General features: G+C 35.5%; 1 protein-coding gene across 2 annotated transcripts in view; it reads right to left on the bottom strand.

Annotated features, from left to right (window-relative positions):
- The window catches only part of NSF (N-ethylmaleimide sensitive factor, vesicle fusing ATPase), a 155,432-nt gene that overhangs the window by 52,184 nt on the left and 85,871 nt on the right, over positions 1-17,377 (bottom strand). For both annotated transcript variants that reach the window (XM_024760811.1, XM_024760810.1), the window contains exons 10-12: positions 4,517-4,682; positions 3,338-3,412; positions 2,965-3,152 (exon numbers count right to left, since the gene is read on the bottom strand). In XM_024760811.1, the coding sequence (XP_024616579.1) occupies positions 2,965-3,152; positions 3,338-3,412; positions 4,517-4,682 (429 nt within the window). The remainder of the gene's footprint in view (positions 1-2,964; positions 3,153-3,337; positions 3,413-4,516; positions 4,683-17,377) is intronic.

Raw genomic sequence — 17,377 nt, 5'->3', positions numbered from 1 at the left:
TAGTACTAGTATCCTCCTCCCCACTGGGCCTCCGGTATTTTAAAGAGGTTTACCATCTTGTCTAAAGTGGCCTCTTCCATTATGGCATTCTTGAGCTAGAACAAAGTCAGTTCCATTATGTAGGGGAATTATGGCTTATAGATAGAGTTTGATACAGAATACATATTTACTAATTTAAAAAATATTTACTAAACAGCTACCATATTCTCAGTATTAAGACCTATATGAAATACTGTGGGAGATTCAGAAATGAATAAGATATGGACTTAAAGTCTACAACAGGGGTTGACAAACTTTTTCTGTAAAGGGCCAGATAGTAAATATTTTAGGCTTTGTGGGCCATGCAGTCTCTTTTGCAAATACTCAACTCTGCCATTGTAGCATGAAAGCAGCCACAGACAATACATAAATGAACAAGGGTGGCTGTGTTCCAAAAAAACTTTATTTATAAAAACTGGTGGTTGGCTGGATACGGCCCATGGGCCACAATTTACCGACCCTTGGTTTAAAACCATTGCCAGGGTATACCCGAATAAAACATACTCTACCTGACTGTTCAGGCTTTTACTGTTTCCTGCGTGAATTGTTATACAAGTTCCCCTCTCTTGTCTTATGTCACCAACTTCACTCCCCTAAATACTCCACTCGACAAAGCTGCCAGAGTGAGCTTATGTTTTAACACTATGTCACTGCTATTCTTAAAACTCTTCAATGGCTTAGCACAACTCACAGAAAAGAAGTCCATACTTCTTAGCACAGTATAAAAGGCTCTTTGTGCTCCATCCCCTGCTTTAGCCTCCTGACTTATCCCCCACGTCTCTTTCTACCTCCCCTTCCCTACCTTTTATGCTGCAGCAGTACTGAATTACTGTAACACACCACGCTGTTTGTGTGTCTCTGTTCCTTTGCATATTTGTTCTTTCTACCTAAAATGCCTGACTCCATCAGGAAACATCCACCCAGAAATTCCTCTGTGAAGGCTCCTCTCACCGGATAAGCTGACCACACCTGACACCTTTTCACTTCCTTACCCCATATGTACTTTCTATTACTGCATGTGGCGGATTAGACTGTGAGCTGCTCAAGGGTAGGCAATTGGAGCATTAACCCCTAGTACAGTGTCTGGCACACACTAGGCTAGATAAATCCACTGATCGAAAGTCAACAGAAGGTATTGTAAATGATGCGTTACTATTTCTTTTTTTTTTTTGGCTGCACTGTGTGGCTTGCAGGATCTTAGTTTCCCCACCAGGGATTGAACCTGGGCCACCTCAGTGAAACCACCAAGTCCTAACTACTGGACCGCCAGGGAATTTCCAATACACTACTAGTTCAAGAAGGAATAGAACATACCATTCTTGAAAGGGAGAATGAGAAAAAGTTTGAAGAAAGTGGTGGTACATGAGCCAGGTATTGAAAAGATAAGTAAACATAGAGGGTAAATGGTCTCAGTGAAGAAAAAAAAAAAAAAGAGATAACAGCAGAGAAGGAGAAAAATACATTAATATCTGATGACTGGTAAATATTCAATATTTTAGTTTGGCTAAAGTGTATGGAGGGCTTCCCTGGTGGTGCAGTGGTTGAGAGTCCACCTGCCAATGCAGGGGACACAGGTTTGAGCCCTGGTCTGGGAAGATCCCACATGCTGCGGAGCGGCTAAGCCCATGAGCCACAACTACTGAAGCCCATGAGCCTAGAGCCCGTGCTCCGCAACAAGAGAGGCCACCATAATGAGAAGCCTGCGCACCAAAACAGAGAGTCCCCGCTCGCTGCAACTAGAGAAAGACCGTGTGCAGCAATGAAGACTCAACGCAGCCAAAAATAAATAAATAAATAAACAAATTTATAAAGTGTATGGAGAATAACCGGGAACACATCAGGAAAGGCCAATTTAGGGTCAGATCTAAGAGGATCTTAAAGACCAGACTAAGACTTCTGTACTTTGTTCTGTAGATCATGGTGAGTCACTGAAAGTTTCTGAAGAATAGAATGGTGTGAAACAGGAAGGTTAATCAAACAGAAGACAGGTGGTGGCAATGAGAACTGAAAGATACTGCCAAGATAGAACTGACAAAATTTGGCAAATAACTTGATGTAGGACACAGTAGAGTGGTAGAAATCAAAGATAATCTTGGAGTTTTAAGCTTGGAAATTGGGATAAACAGGGAAGTAGGAGCAGGAAGGAAAGTAGTAAGAAAAAACAACAACAAAAAAGTGAATTTGGTTTTGGAATATTAAATTTGAGACCTGATAACATATCCAGGTAGAGGTATTTGGTATAAATCTGAAAGTGAGAGAAAGATACTTTCAAGAGATGAGACATAAATTTGGGAGTCATCTAACTACAGGTGATAAGTAAAACCTGAAGAGAAGCGATGGTAAAGGATCAAATGCACTTTATCAAATTTTATTTACCAAAATGAAAGTATCCTTTGTATGTATTTCTACCAAAGTATCAATAACATTATTGTATTAATTTGCAAACATATCCATTTCCCTGACTCTCTACTCCTTGTGGGAAAAGGTCGTGCTTTATTATCTTTGTGTCTCCTGCTTAATACCTTGAAAATAGCAGGTATTCAATACATTTACTTAATGAAGCAGCCCCCGTAATTCTAGCATGTAGAAAATCCAACTTCCTATGTCATGATACAAGTCAACACAGCACAAATTTTAAAAAAATTCTTCAAAATCTTCATCTTCACGTGTCTGTATCAAATGGTGGCAACCTAAGGTAAATGGGTCAGTGGTTACCATGGGGCAGATGCTACCATTATCTTTTTTCCAACTACTCGGAAGATTTAGCAGTTGACAATTAATCCCTATACCTTTTACCATGTCTATTCTCCATCAAAAGTCAGTATTACCCTAGTCCTTAGTATGCTTGAAAGGAAAGAGAAAGAATACTGGCATGGTATTTACAGGGCTGCAGACTCCTAATATACGGTAGTTGATTTCACTGACCTTTATGTGTCTGTTCATAGCAGTGGACTGCGCTGCTCGCACCAGACCCTCGAGCTCAGCACCGCTGAAGTTCTTGGTCTCTACAGCCAGTTCTTTTATGTCTACATCAGCAGAGAGCAACTGATGCCCTCTCATCCTTGCTGTGTGGATGTGAAGGATCTGGAGTCGGCCTTTCTCATCTGGTAAGCCTGATAAAATTGAAAATAAAATAGACATTATTATAATCTTAATGTTTTTCTTATAGGTACTCAAGCGTGTAAATACCTGCTTCTGATACACAACTTTTCTAACAAATATTAAGTTATATGACTTTGCTCCTGCTAATGAACTCTAATTACACTCCCCTCCCCCAATCAATGACAGATCTATTTACCTATCTCCATTTTAACTTCCAGTCTTCCAGGTCGAAGGAGAGCCTCATCTATGAGATCTGGTCTGTTGGTCATTCCTGAGCACAGTTGTTAAAACAAAACAACACACAAATTATCAGAATTCAAAAATAAGATAAAATGCCCCTTCAGTATGTGTAAGAACAGCAATTTCCCTGACAAGCTAAGAGGACATTTTATAAAAGTCAAATAGAAAAGCAGTCATTTTCAAAAATATCATTTGTTCTCGACCTAATGAAAATACCTGGGGATTTTGCTTTAGTATTTCACTACTGTACAGGCCAGTGGAATATAAATGTAATGAAATCTTCAAATATTTAAAAAGAAAATTTTAGGTTCAGAGAAGGTAAGTAAACTATCAAAGTGAGAGAGGGGCAATGTGAACATGATCTGTCTGACCCCAACATCCCTTCTCTTTTTTGTAGGCCAATGGTTTTCAACCTTCATAAACGGCAGAATTTTTGTTTTGTTTTGTTTTCAAAGTCATCTTAAGAAGAACTTCAGTACATAAAGCAGTTAAAAAGATAAGTTATAATAGGGATGCATGATCTGAAGCTCAAACCCTGGCCACACAGACCCTGAAGTAGCTCTGAGGACTCCTGGAGGCCTACAGGACCCAGTTTGAAAACCACTGCATTACATCGTGCAGCCTTTTTCACCTGTTAACTATAAGTTTAAAGCCATGAGTTGGGACTTCCCTGGTGGTCCAGTGGTTAAGAATCCGCCTTCCAATGCAAGGGACGCGGGTTCGATCCCTGGTCGGGGAACTAAGATCCCACATGCCACAGGGCAACTAAGCCCACATGCCACAACTAGAGAGAAGCCCATGTGCCTCAACGAAGAGCCCACGTGCCGCAACGAAAGATCCCACATGCCACAACTAAGACCTGACGCAGCCAAAAATAATAAAAAATAAATTTTTTTAAAAAGTGAGGAGTTTTATTAAAAGAAAAAAAAAGCCATGAGTCACTAAAACCCATTTTTCATTTGTCCTATTAAGGCTAGACATTAAAATAGTGAAATTCTTCAATATCACTTGATTCTAATTTGGAAACACTGGCAAAATAGTATAATTACAAGCTACACAAATCTGAATTCAGAACCTATGTATCTAATGTTTTTGAAATCATAGTACCTTTTTTTTTTAAACCAAGCAAACATACCAATGACTAAGATGTTGTTTAGTTGCTCTACCCCATCAATTTTGGACAGCAACTGGTTGACGACAGTGTCATGAACTCCTGTGCTACCAGCCATGCTCCCTCTCTGTTTGCAGATGGCATCAATTTCATCAAAGATGATGATGTGCAAACCACTGTTAGCACCAAGCTAGTAAAAGAAATAACATTAAAGATCATAATTTGAATATATTATTAAACAAACTAATCAAAAGAGCAAAACAAAGCTTTCTCGCTTTTTGACTAATAAATGTAGCCAGTATAATCATGACTGCTGCCCTCTCAAATGTGTTGGAACTGCAGTCTCAGAATTCTGCAAAGTGAAAAGACATTCCAGAACCTCATATTTAATAGACATAAAACGAAAATACACATTATATACTGATGAAAATGAATAGTCCATCATAACTAACTATTCATTCACACACATTTCTTATCTCACTCTTTGAAAGAAGAACTGTCAAGCATTTCTTAAGTCAATGAACGGCAGCTCCCTCCCATTTTCCCTGAGTTTTGGTGAGAGGATAGCCCCCAAAGCAGTAAGTTTAATATTTGTCATACTATATAGCTGAAGAGTAACTCCACACAGAGGTGGACTGGGAATTGGGCAAATGGGAGAAGATACTGAACTTGATTCATATTCAGTTATGTCATATGAAAACAGATTGCTTCTTCTGAACAGTAAAGTGAGAACAGAGACAAAGTTTATAAAAAGAACATGGTCAAGCAGATGCTGTTTCTTCTACATAGTGATTTGTTTTACTTTGTCAGATATAGAGTTATCATTAAAAGAAATCAGTTTATATATTTTGAACTTTTAATAGATGCAAATACTTTTAAATGCCAATAGTTCACTAGGTTAAGTTAACATGGACCTTCTAGCAATTTATATTTAAGTAATTAAGCCTCTTGTTAGGAACCAAACGGGGAAGTGCATTGCAGAGATTTTTTTTTTTTTTAAACAAAAACCATTAGGGATTAGCAAAACAAAACAGGTGAAAATGAACATAACCTAAATATGACAACATACGGATGGTATAAATGATGGGCATAATGAGATTCAAGATTAGATATGGTTGGTATTCACTAAAACTCTGGCAAGGATATCATTTTTTTTTTAAAATAGACTTAAAAATTTTACTATGACAGTATTAGATGTTAACTGAGCAAAAGTTATAAAATAGAAATAAGTTAAAAATAAACTATATTATATTGCTTAAAGATTAATGCAGATTTATTTGTTTTAATTTTATTTTAATTAAAAATTGGAAACTCACTGCATCTTGCATTCTCTTGAACATTAACTGTTTTTTAAAAACAATTTAAAATTGTTATTTTGGGTTCTAATTGCAAAATACATGATCACTATAGAAAACTTGGAAAAAATACCAAAAGATGTAAAGAAATCTCAATCATCCAAAATTCAACTAGCTAGAAATAACTGATATTATTAATTTGGTACTACATAAAAAGTTTGTATCTCTTTTTTTCAGCCCAGATATTATCTTAAGCCCTTTCCCATGTCTATAAATACAGCTATACATTATGAGTTTTAATGGCTCCATAATATTTCATCATATGACTGGTTTCACAATTTAATTCCCCTACTCCACATTAATTCTTTACTGTCACATATTTAACAATTTCTAAGTTTTTAGTATCAAGAAGTTGTTGCAATGAACTTTTTTTTTTTTTTAAGAAGATATTGGGGGTAGGAGTTTATTAATTTATTTATTTTTGCTGTGTTGGGTCTCGGTTTCTGTGCGAGGGCTTTCTGTAGTTTTGGCAAGTGGGGGCCACTCTTCATCGCGGTGCACGGGCCTCTCATTACCACGGCCTCTCTTGTTGCGGAGCACAGGCTCCAGACACGCAGACTCAGTAGTTGTGGCTCACGGGCCTAGTTGCTCCGCGGCATGTGGGATCCTCCCAGACCAGGGCTCGAACCCGTGTCCCCTGCATTAGCAGGCAGATTCTCAATGACTGCGCCACCAGGGAAGCCCGCAATGAACATTTTTATACTTAAATCTTTGACAATATGTATGATTACTTCATGAAGGCAAATTGTTATGTTAAAAGGTGCTTTGAGTATTTCAATGCTCTTGAAATAGACTTTCAAATATTTTTCTAGAAAGGTTTTTATCATTTTGTAACAATCCTACCACCGTATATGACAGTGACTATCTTGGTATATCCTCGAAAGTAATGAATACTAGAAATTTTTTAAAGTAGTTATCAACTTGATGGATGAATAATGGTATTTTTCAATCATTTTTAATTGGCATTTGTCTAATTATTGACGAGGCTAGCACTTTTTAAAATCATTTTTTTTACCATTGATAATTTTTCTCTTATTTGTTCATGTCCTCTGTACATTTTTCTGTTGGGATTTAATAATTTTTATTGATTTATAAAAATTATTTATATATTAAGGGTATTATTATATTTGTTATAAATGTTTTATCTAGTTTGCTATTTGTCTTTTAATTTTATTTATGGTATATTTTTGATAAATGGAAGGGTTTTAAAAAATGTATTTTTACTATTTAAACAGCCAACATTATCAATTTTTATTTTTATGATGTTTTCCATTACTTTTATCCTTAAAATCCTCTCCCATTACAGACGCTGGTAGTCACCTACATTTTCTTCTCTTGTAAATTTTTACTTTACATATAATTCTTTAGTCTATCTGGAATTTTATTTTTGTATATGGTACAAGTGAAGTAAGAATCCAAGTAATTCTTCAAAGAGTTAACTAACTGGTCCAATATTGTTGACTAAATAACCTTTTCTTCATTGACTGAGATGCCATTTCTATCAGGCTTTATATTTTCATATATGCTAGACTATTTCCAGCCTATACTATGGACCATAACAGTGGTTTGGGCAAGCTCTTACCCTCCACACATTCTTCTTTTTTATAACTGTCTTGGCTACTTTCAACCATGTTTACTTCCTTACGATTATTAGAATCATTCTACTAGAGCAAAAACAACTTTCTCCAATGAAAAACAAACAAAAAAAGTAAAAAGTAAACAAAAAAGCCAAGCTTTGATTGGAATTAGATTCAATCTCTAAATCAGTTTAGGAAGTACTAATATCTTTACAGTACATTCAGTTCTTAAGAATATGTCTCCAATTATTCAAGTCTTTTACATCTCCCAATAAAGTTTTGTACTTTTTGTCATACTAATTCATTCATAACATTCCTAACTATTTATGTTTTTTGGTTGCAGTTGTGCATGGGATTTTTACATTATATTTCAAAAACAGTATATATGAAGAAATATTAATTTTTGTATATTTATTTTATATCTGGCTACTTAACTTTCTTCTAACATCTAAGTTTTTTTAGTTGATTCTTTTGAATTTTCTAAGTAGACAATCATATTACCTGCAAATACGACTTTGTGTCCTCCTAAATCACAGGTATACTTGTTTTGGGGTATGAGAAATTATTCCTGAACAAAGACATGTAGAAGGAGAAAGAGAGGGCCTAACAGATAAGAATTTAGAAGCATGCAGGGCCACTTGAGCAAATGGCTAAGAGGCAATCCGGGCCCTATAAAAGGGATAATAAAATTTACCTAACGTGAGAAACAAAAGTTATAGTACTATCACAACAGGGAGCAGGCCTTTCTATTGAAACTCTCTCTCTCTCTCCCTCTCACACACACACATACACACACAACTGCAAAAGCAGAATGCTCTTTATGTAAGATGATTTTAATCCTGACTTTAGGATGGAAACAGAGAAATACGTAGTTGGAAGGTCAGTGAGAAACAATGGTATGTAAATGAGGTAAACAGAATCTGTAAAAGAGTTTTGGTGATGGGAGTAGTGATGACTAAAAAGCCAAGTCCTAGGTTTGGTTACTGCCTGCAAGTAGAAGGGGAAGTAACAGCAAAGGTAAGAAATTATCTTGTAGTTATGATAAGAAAGCTGTAGAAGGGAAAAGATGGAAGGGAAAAATTTTTTTAAGTTTCTACCATAAGAAGATTAAAGAGTTAACAGGACACCTAATTAGAAATGTCCTCCAGAGAATAAGATATAAACTGAACAAAACAGGTGAGAAAGATAGATCTGAAAGTCATCTACAAATGGTAAAGAAGAGTATAGTAGCAAACTAGATTCTGTAAGAAGATGAATCATATAATTAAGCTGGAGGCATATAAAAGCAAGATAGATTCTGGGCTACAACACCAGAAGATGACTCCAATAAAGGCAACCCAAAGGAAAAAGGATCAAGCAAACATGACAAAGATAAAAGATGAAATGTTACATCAGAAGTAGGAAGAAAAACAGTTCTAAAAATGACCTGAAGGAAATTGGATTGGATCTAAAACACATCTGAATATATATTAAAAAAAAATAAAAAACAGATAAAACACTGTATGATCAAGCAATTCCACTCCTTGGTTTATAGCAGCTCTACTCATAACTGCCCCAAACTAGAACCAACCCAAATGCACTCTAGTGGGTGAGTGAATAAACAAACTATGGTACATCCATAAGATGGAATACTACTCAACAGTAAAAAGGGATGTTTGATACATGCGACAACTTGGATGAATCTCAAAGGCAATATGATGAGTGAAAGAAGCCAGTCTGAAAAAGAAGAAACTGGTCATAGTTACATACTATGATCCCATTTATATGACACTCGAAAAGACAAAAGTATAGGGATGGAAAACAGATCAGTAGTTACCAGGAGTTATTAGCAAAGGGACAGCATGAGGGAATTTTGGGGGGTGATGTAAATGTTCTGCATGTAGATTTTGGTGGTGGTTACATGAAACTATACACATGTTAAAATCTATAAAATGGTACACTAGAAAAGTTAGTTCTACTTCATAATAATAAACAAAAAATAGATACAGTATCTTATAATACTTACATTTTATTATTCATTATTTGGAGTACTGTTCATTCTTTAATGCATTCTTATGCAAGATGATACTCATGTGTTCATTAAGGTTCCAAAATTTAACTAAGTTTCATTATTTTTCCTGAACATAACTTACAAATTGTTCTCTTTCCACAATTGTTTTAAAACTAAATTAAAACCTGAAAAAATTAACCTTATTTCTCAATTACTGTCATATTTATTGAACAGATGTCTGATGATAAGTGATAGCTTGTTGCTTAAAAAAATTTCAACACCAAAAACTATTCACCTTTCCATCTGTAGAGAAGACCGAGAATGAAGAATTGGAACTACAACCTTAGCTTTGCCAAACACTTCTATATAGTAGAGCATTAATGCTTGCTGTCTTCAAAGAAAAACTAGGACACTCCTGTTTGTGACTAAAAAGCTGTGAGATTCTACATTATTTTTAGAAAACATTTTTATTCAAAGTTGTCTGTCAATACAGCATAAAACAAAAAGCTGTTATAATGTATGAATTTTGCTATCAATGTGCCTTATGTTACCACTGGAATCATGACTTCCTTCTCAGTCGAACCTCAAAAATCATCTATGTGGAAGGGAAGCCAGAGACAATAAGGATACTGTGCTTGATTTAATGATCACAGGAGCAATCTTCCCTAAACATAATTCAGTACAATTCTGACCTTTTCAGAACCTTGCTAATCTTATGACTTGTCATCAGGTCCCTTCCGCCAACCTACTGAGTATGATAACATCAATTTCTACAGGTGTGTTACTTAAATAAGGCAAGTTCTTACTGCAATAAATTAAGAATCAGGTAAGGAAGATGTCAAGATTAATGTTCACAGATTAATATAGCTGAATTATCAATAAACCCTTTACCAAAGAGTTTAAAATTCCACAGTGCAATTCTCTTCAACTCACTGACTTCTAGCTCTGTTCTTACCATTTGCAAAGTCTTCCCCCATAGAAACAGAGCTGATGCTGTTGAGCCCCTGGCAACAGCCTTGGAAAATGGCTGTTCTATATTTAGCTAGTTTGACCTATATGCAAGTGTTCATCTTTGTCAGCCTGGACTGTCCAGAATCACAGAGGTGATGCTTTTCTTTATTATGTAACACATATATACTCTCCATGGGGTCATTAACCGAATATACCAAGCCTTTCTGGATGTAAGGATTGAGAAAAGTATATCAGAAAAAGCTGGCTATGATTAATATCTACCTAGAAATTCTTTGCCAACTCAGTTTTATTATTAACAGTGTCATACTTAAACTGTCTGCAAGTTTAAAAACAGCACCAAAGATACCTATGCAGCCATGTGGAAACTATCACAACAGATTTTATAAAATGCTTCTCACCTGCACCTAATAATTTAATCCTCAGTATACCATTAGGGTCCACTTGAAAAACAATTTCAGTTTTTAATTTTCACTGTTAAGCAGTTTTAACTATTTATAAAGATTGATATCTCATGACTACGTTTTTTTCTAGAAGTATTCCACAGGAACAAAACGGAAAATATATATTTTTAAAAACAGAAAAAAAACTCACTCTATCTTGCAATTACTGTATGGGTCCACTGGATCTTTTTATAAATCTAAGATATATTATACTATTTCAAAATTCTAGAAATTATGTCATCATTACTCATGTTGGAAGATCCCACATGCTGTGAAGCAAATAAGCCCATGTGCCACAACTACTCAGCCTGCACTCTAGAGCCCGCGAGCCGCAACCACTGAAGCCCACGAGCCTATAGCCCGGGCTTCGCAACAAGAGAAGCCACTGCAATGAGAAGCCCACGCACTGCAAGGAAAAGTAGCCCGTGCTCGCCACAACTAGAGAAAGCCCACATGCAGTACCGAAGACCCAATGCAGCCAATAAATAAATAAAGTTAAAATGATACTTTAAAAAAATTAGATTGGGGCTTCCCTGGTGGCACAGTGGTTGAGAGTCCGCCTGCCGATGCAGGGGGACGCGGGTTCGTGCCCCGGTCCGGGAGGATCCCACATGCTGCGGAGCGGCTGGGCCCGTGGGCCATGGCCGCTGGGCCTGCACGTCTGGAGCCTGTTCTCCGCAACGGGAGAGGCCACAGCAGTGAGAGGCCCGCGTACCGCAAAAAAAAAAAAAAAATTAGATTGGCCATTCTAAAAGGTGTATACAAATCTAAAAATAAAAATATTTTGCAATTATGGAGTGCCTGGTGTCCATCCCATCTTCAACAAAATTATAAGCCAAAGATTTTTTTTAAAACTCTTCAAGTATTGTCTTGACGACGCAAGTAGAAGAACATGAAGTAATGATAAGCTATAATCTATTAGAAATGTATTTGAAATTTAGAATCAGTGTACAACTTCACGCATGACAACTGATGAACAGTTAGTTACATACAGAGGCTCCTGCGCATTTTGGGTATATATCTATCGATCAATCAGTAGATATCTTCAAACCCAGGAAAATATGGAATAAAAATTTGGTTTGCTATATTTAAGCTCTATTAACTATTTTAATAGTCTCTACTTCCCTTTATTTTTGTTTGTAAGTGATCTGTAATCAACTTAAAAACAATTTTTAAAAAGAAGTTCTTTCAACCCAGATAGTAAATGGTAATGACTATTTTTCTTGGTATTCTGAGAGGTAAAAAGATATCTGAAACAAAAAATATTGTAGTATTAGGAACAAATTGTAAAAACGAATTGGTTCTGGGACTGTCTGAAGAGTTGAGATCAGTTATTAGACTTGCAATAATATACCAGGATGCAATGGAGCTGAGATTGCTAGTGATCTGAATATGAACAAGAACTTAATGGGATATAGGGAAGCAGGGGAGAAAACCACCTTGTGTAAAACTGAAATGATTAAGCACCCAACAAGTAGATTTGAAGCAGTAGAAGGGTTGTTACAAACGCAATGCTTAAAATTTATTTTTACCATCAACAAAAATAAGAAAAAGTAGGAAATGACAGGATAAATTAGATTTAATAAAGCTTACTAGATTAAAAAATAGATATTATGTTTCTGGGTGTTATGCATATTGATCCATGTAAATCTGTTATTTATTTTAATGTCTAAGATGATATTCCATTTCCTACTGAGAAGAATCAAGGTATTTCTAGCTTTCCCCCCATTGCATATAGTGTGGCAATCAACATTCTGGTACATGTCATTTGGTGCACAAGTGCAAGAGTATTTCTCTAGGGTAGCTGTCTTGAAGTAGAACTCATGGGTCATGAGGTTTGTGCATCTTCATTTTTGTAAGATGTCAAATTAATCTGCACAATACTACTATTTTTCTAATTTATACTATGACTAGTAATGTATATGAAGCCGTTTCTCCATAACCTCATCAACTTCTGGCATTATTGGCCTTTGTAAATTTTATCAGGTTGTTTATCAGGTGATTTCTCTTTTATTATGCATTTTCCTGAGCATTGTTTCATCTGCTCATCGTCAGTTGGGTTCTTCCTCTGAGAAACTGCCTATTCATATCCTTTGCCAGTCTTTTAAAAAAATTGTGGTGTTTGTCTTTTTCTTACTTATTATATAGGAGTTATTACAGAGAATTTATTATAGAAGAATACCAATTTTTTGTGGATTATATGGGTTGCAAATATCTTCTCTAGTTTGAGACATTTGTATCCAGTGTAATTTGTCAGAGAGAATTTTCTTTATATTAATGTAGCCAAATAAACTTTTTTTTCTCTTATGGATTTAATTTCTATATCTTATTAAGAAATTCTTCCCTAGCCTCAATTCTTAATACCTTTCCCTAGTTCTCTTCTAAAAATTTTCTCTTGTAAGTTTTAGTTTTGTTTTTCGCAAATCTATTTTGTAATTCTGTATGAAGCGAGACAGGGACTGCATTTTATCTTTTTCCAAACAGAGAGCCAATGATATCAGTCCCATCTTGGAACAGTATATCATTTCCCCTCTGATTTGTATTGCCACTTTTCACATAACAAGTTCTTCCTGTGTTCCTCTATTTCCATGGTCTGTTTTTTCATGAATATATAAAATTGTTTCAATTACTATAGGTTTCCAGTAAGTCTTGATATCTGAATAAGTAACTTTTCATTATTCTCCAAAATTTTCATGACTCTTCAAGCATCCAAAAAAAAAAAATGTCAAATTCCAAAGAAGTCCTGTTAGACTTGACTGGAAAAACACTGAACTTACAGATTAATATGGGCAGAACTGTCCTTTTTATGATAATGTCAGGATTCCCATGTGAAAATGTTCTATCTTACCATTTATTAGCTCTTGAAAAAAGATTTTCAAAAATGTTTATAATTTTCTCCTTTAACGTTCCTGTTAGATTTAATCCTAGTTATCTTATCATTCTGAATGCTATTCTAAGTGAAATCTTTTTAAAAGTTACGTTTTCAGTATCTTCACATTTTCTTTGAGTCTTGTTATTCCTTTCTTGCCTTCTAAAGTATTTGAGTTTTCTTTATTCCTTCCCCCACTCCTCCCTCATGCCTTGGAAAAGCTTGAGAACTATAAACAATTTTCACATAAACATTTACTTAAGTTTTATGTTAATTAACATGTCTAACTTCTTCCCAAATAATACAAGGATCTTACATGGATTCAACCCACTTCCCACATGTTTTGTTCCATATTTTAGTTCTATCCTTAAAAAGATATATTGATCATCATTATTATTTTGTACAGTGAATCCTTCTTAAATTTAACCTCTTTTAAACGTTTTTATTGTGGAATATGACATACATAGAGGGAAAGTTCCACAAATGTGAATGTATGTCTGAAGGAACTGTGACAAAATGAACATCCATGTAACCATAACAAGACGCAGAAGAGTGCATCCTGGCAGTGCCTCCTCACCACCCTTCCCCAACACCCCTCCCCTCTGTGCCCCAAAGGCAACCACAATCTGGTTTTTAAGGTAATTATTTCTCACTTTCCTTTATAGTTTTACCAACTTAGAAGCATGCATCATTAAACACTGTACTTTAGTTGAGCTGTATATAAATGGAATCATATAGTATATATGATCCTTTCTTGTGTTTTCTTTTGCTCAGCATTTATTTGTTAGATTCACAACTGTGTACAGCCAGTCTATTTTTATTACAATACAGTACTTTATTGTATATTTACATGACAATGTAAATTCTAAGTTGACAGCTATTCTCTTAAAAAATGACATTCAACTGATTTCTGATTTTCGTCATTTCTGTTGAGAAGACAGGTGCCAGCTAATTGCTGTTTATTGGAAGGTAATCCTTTTTTTTCTCTAGCTGCTTTTAATATTTCTCTCTCTCCTTTTTTTATTTTCAGCCATTTAACAATGATTGTAAGTGTAGAATTCTTCAGTATTTTGCTTGAGGTTTATATCACTGCTGGAATCCATGGACTGATGTTCTTCACCCATTTTAGAAAGTTCTAAACCCTTTTCTCTTCAAATACTGCTTTTGCCCCATCGTCTTTCTCCTGACTTTCTGGAAATTTAAATTGTACACTAGACTTTCTTGTGGTATTTATCTCTCTTCATTCCTTTCATCCTTTGTCTGTAGTTATTTTTGTCTAACATCTTTCAGTTCACTAATTCTCTCTTTAGATGTGTCTAATCTGTTGTTTAAACTTGAGTTAATTTACTGAATTTCTCATTCCCAGAGTTTCCATTTGATTTTTTTTTAACAGTTTCTAGTGCTCTGCTAAAATTTTCAATCTTGTTTCTCTTTGAATGTAATAAGTATACTTATTTTAAAAGTCTGTATCTGAGAATTCCAGTATCTTGAGGCCCAATTTCTATCATCTTTTGTTTCTCTTTCTTCATGTTGTGTATGTCTTTGTGTATCTGATTGCTTTTGATTATAAGCCAGGCATTGCATTTGCAAACTATAGAAATAGTTTATGGCCTTGCATGATACTACCTTCCACCAGGAAGGATCTACAATTCTGCCAAATGTCTGGGGGCACTAGTGGTTTAGGAACCCTCAGCCTAATTTTAGAGAATGACATGACTCAAAGCTGATCTGTAGCCTCTGTAACAGCATGTCTGCTTCTGGTTAACGCTTGCTCCTATGGTGTAGTCCTTCAGAGTCCCAGCTCAAAATGAGGCATGTTCATCAGACGTCCCCTCTTTGTGGGCCATAGGCTCTAATCTCTGTCCCCCTTATACCCACTAGCCCGTCAAGGGGGCTGCATAGCTGTTTAGCAGCTCCCTCCAGAAATGGCTAATTTCTCCAGAGGAACCAGTGACCCCCATAAACTGGGACCTTTTTTTCTGGGCCTCCATTCTCCCCCTAGATCTTGTAAGCTCTCTGATACCTCCAAGCACATTAAAAAAAAAAAAAAATTAAAACATTTTGTTGAGCTTTTCCAGTAGTCTTCAGTGGCAGGCATGATTCAAATTACCTAATCTGCCACAACTAGAAGTAGAAGTTCCAGATTTTATCTACATTTTTACCAATTTCATTGCTCACCATTGTTTCTCGCATCCACTGCTTTCCTTCTGGGCTCAATTTTCTTCATTCTCAAATATATCCTGCTTCACATTCTTCCAACAAGCTTCTGTGACTAGTTAATTCTATTAGACTTTGTCTGAAAAAATATCTTCATTTCATCTTATTCCTGAATGAGAATTAAGCTGGGTATAAAATTTTAAGTTGACAGTTATTTTTACTTAGCTCTGTGAAGATATTCTTCCACTCTTTTCTGGTCTCTCTTGCTGTTGTTAAAAAGTTTACTGTCAACATAATGGATATTCCTTTGGATGTCATCATCATTTCTTTTTTGTTGATACTAAGACATTTCTCTTTTTTTCTTTGGCATTCTCCAGTTTCACTACAATGCATCTAGATATAAATTTCTACTTATCCCATTTGGGCTCATGGTGCTACACGAATCTAAGTATTTATGTTTATTAATTCTAGAACATTCTTGGCCATTCTATCTTTGAATATTGCCTCTACACTATTCTTTCTATTTGGACTTCTCATTTTAACTCTGTTATCTCAATTTCTCTTTCATATTTTCCATCTCTCTATCTCTCTGTGCTACATTCTGGGTGATTTCTTTAGATTTATTCTACTGTTTATCACTTCTCTCCTCAGCTGAAACTACTGCTTATGTTTAACCTAGTTGCTGAGTTTAAAATTTTGATGATGACATTTTCAATTTATTGGAGCTATTTTAGCTTCCCCTGTGAGAATCTCTTGTGGCCTGGCTTTGTTGGAGTATCCCTTGGGGTGTGCTTATATCTAACAACCCTATGTGGTAACATTGGCCCAGGATTCATTTTAAAATTAATTTCTCAATTTTGGGGCCCCAGACTACATAGTGGGGTGTGTGTGTGTGTGTGTGTGTGTGTGTTTTCAAATCCTAAACATGAGTTAAAGATCCATGGGTTAGAATTCCCATGGCAGATTCCTCATCTCCCACTCTAGAACCCAGGCAAATAGTTAAAAGGTTTTGTTATTTCTCTGTGCTGGTAGGGAAATATTTTCTAGTCATGCTTTTCATTGATGACAGAGCTGCTTTGAAGGTTCCAGTTCCTAGGCCACACCTTAAGTAAGTTCAAGGACTCATTTTATGTCCCCTAGTGGATGACAAAACCCAAATGCACACATTACCAGAACCAAAAGCTGCAGCTCATTATCTTTACTACTCTAGTTTTCAGTTTTCTTTTGATTTCTGAAGACTTCCTTTTCTTCCCTTAGAGCTCAATTGTGCATTTGAAATGATTTTAGCTGGATTATATTTTATCCAGCATTTGAAGATTTTTGTAGAAGGAAGATTTTCAGGTTACCTAGTCTACTGTATTGCCAGAACCAGAAATCCCACAATACTGTTTTTAAACTTTCCTTTAATGAAACAAATATATTAATACTAGTATATTAGTCAAAGTTTTCCAGAGAAACAGAATCAATAGATCTATAGATCTAGTCTATCTATTCTATTGGTACCTGAAAAAAAAAAAGAATATAT

Source organism: Neophocaena asiaeorientalis, unplaced genomic scaffold (genome assembly GCF_003031525.2).
Source record: "Neophocaena asiaeorientalis asiaeorientalis breed wild unplaced genomic scaffold, Neophocaena_asiaeorientalis_V1.1 scaffold30, whole genome shotgun sequence".
NCBI classification, from domain to species: domain Eukaryota; kingdom Metazoa; phylum Chordata; class Mammalia; order Artiodactyla; family Phocoenidae; genus Neophocaena; species Neophocaena asiaeorientalis.
The sequence above is the reverse complement of the archived record's forward strand: the minus strand, read 5'-3'. Positions and strand labels throughout refer to the sequence as shown.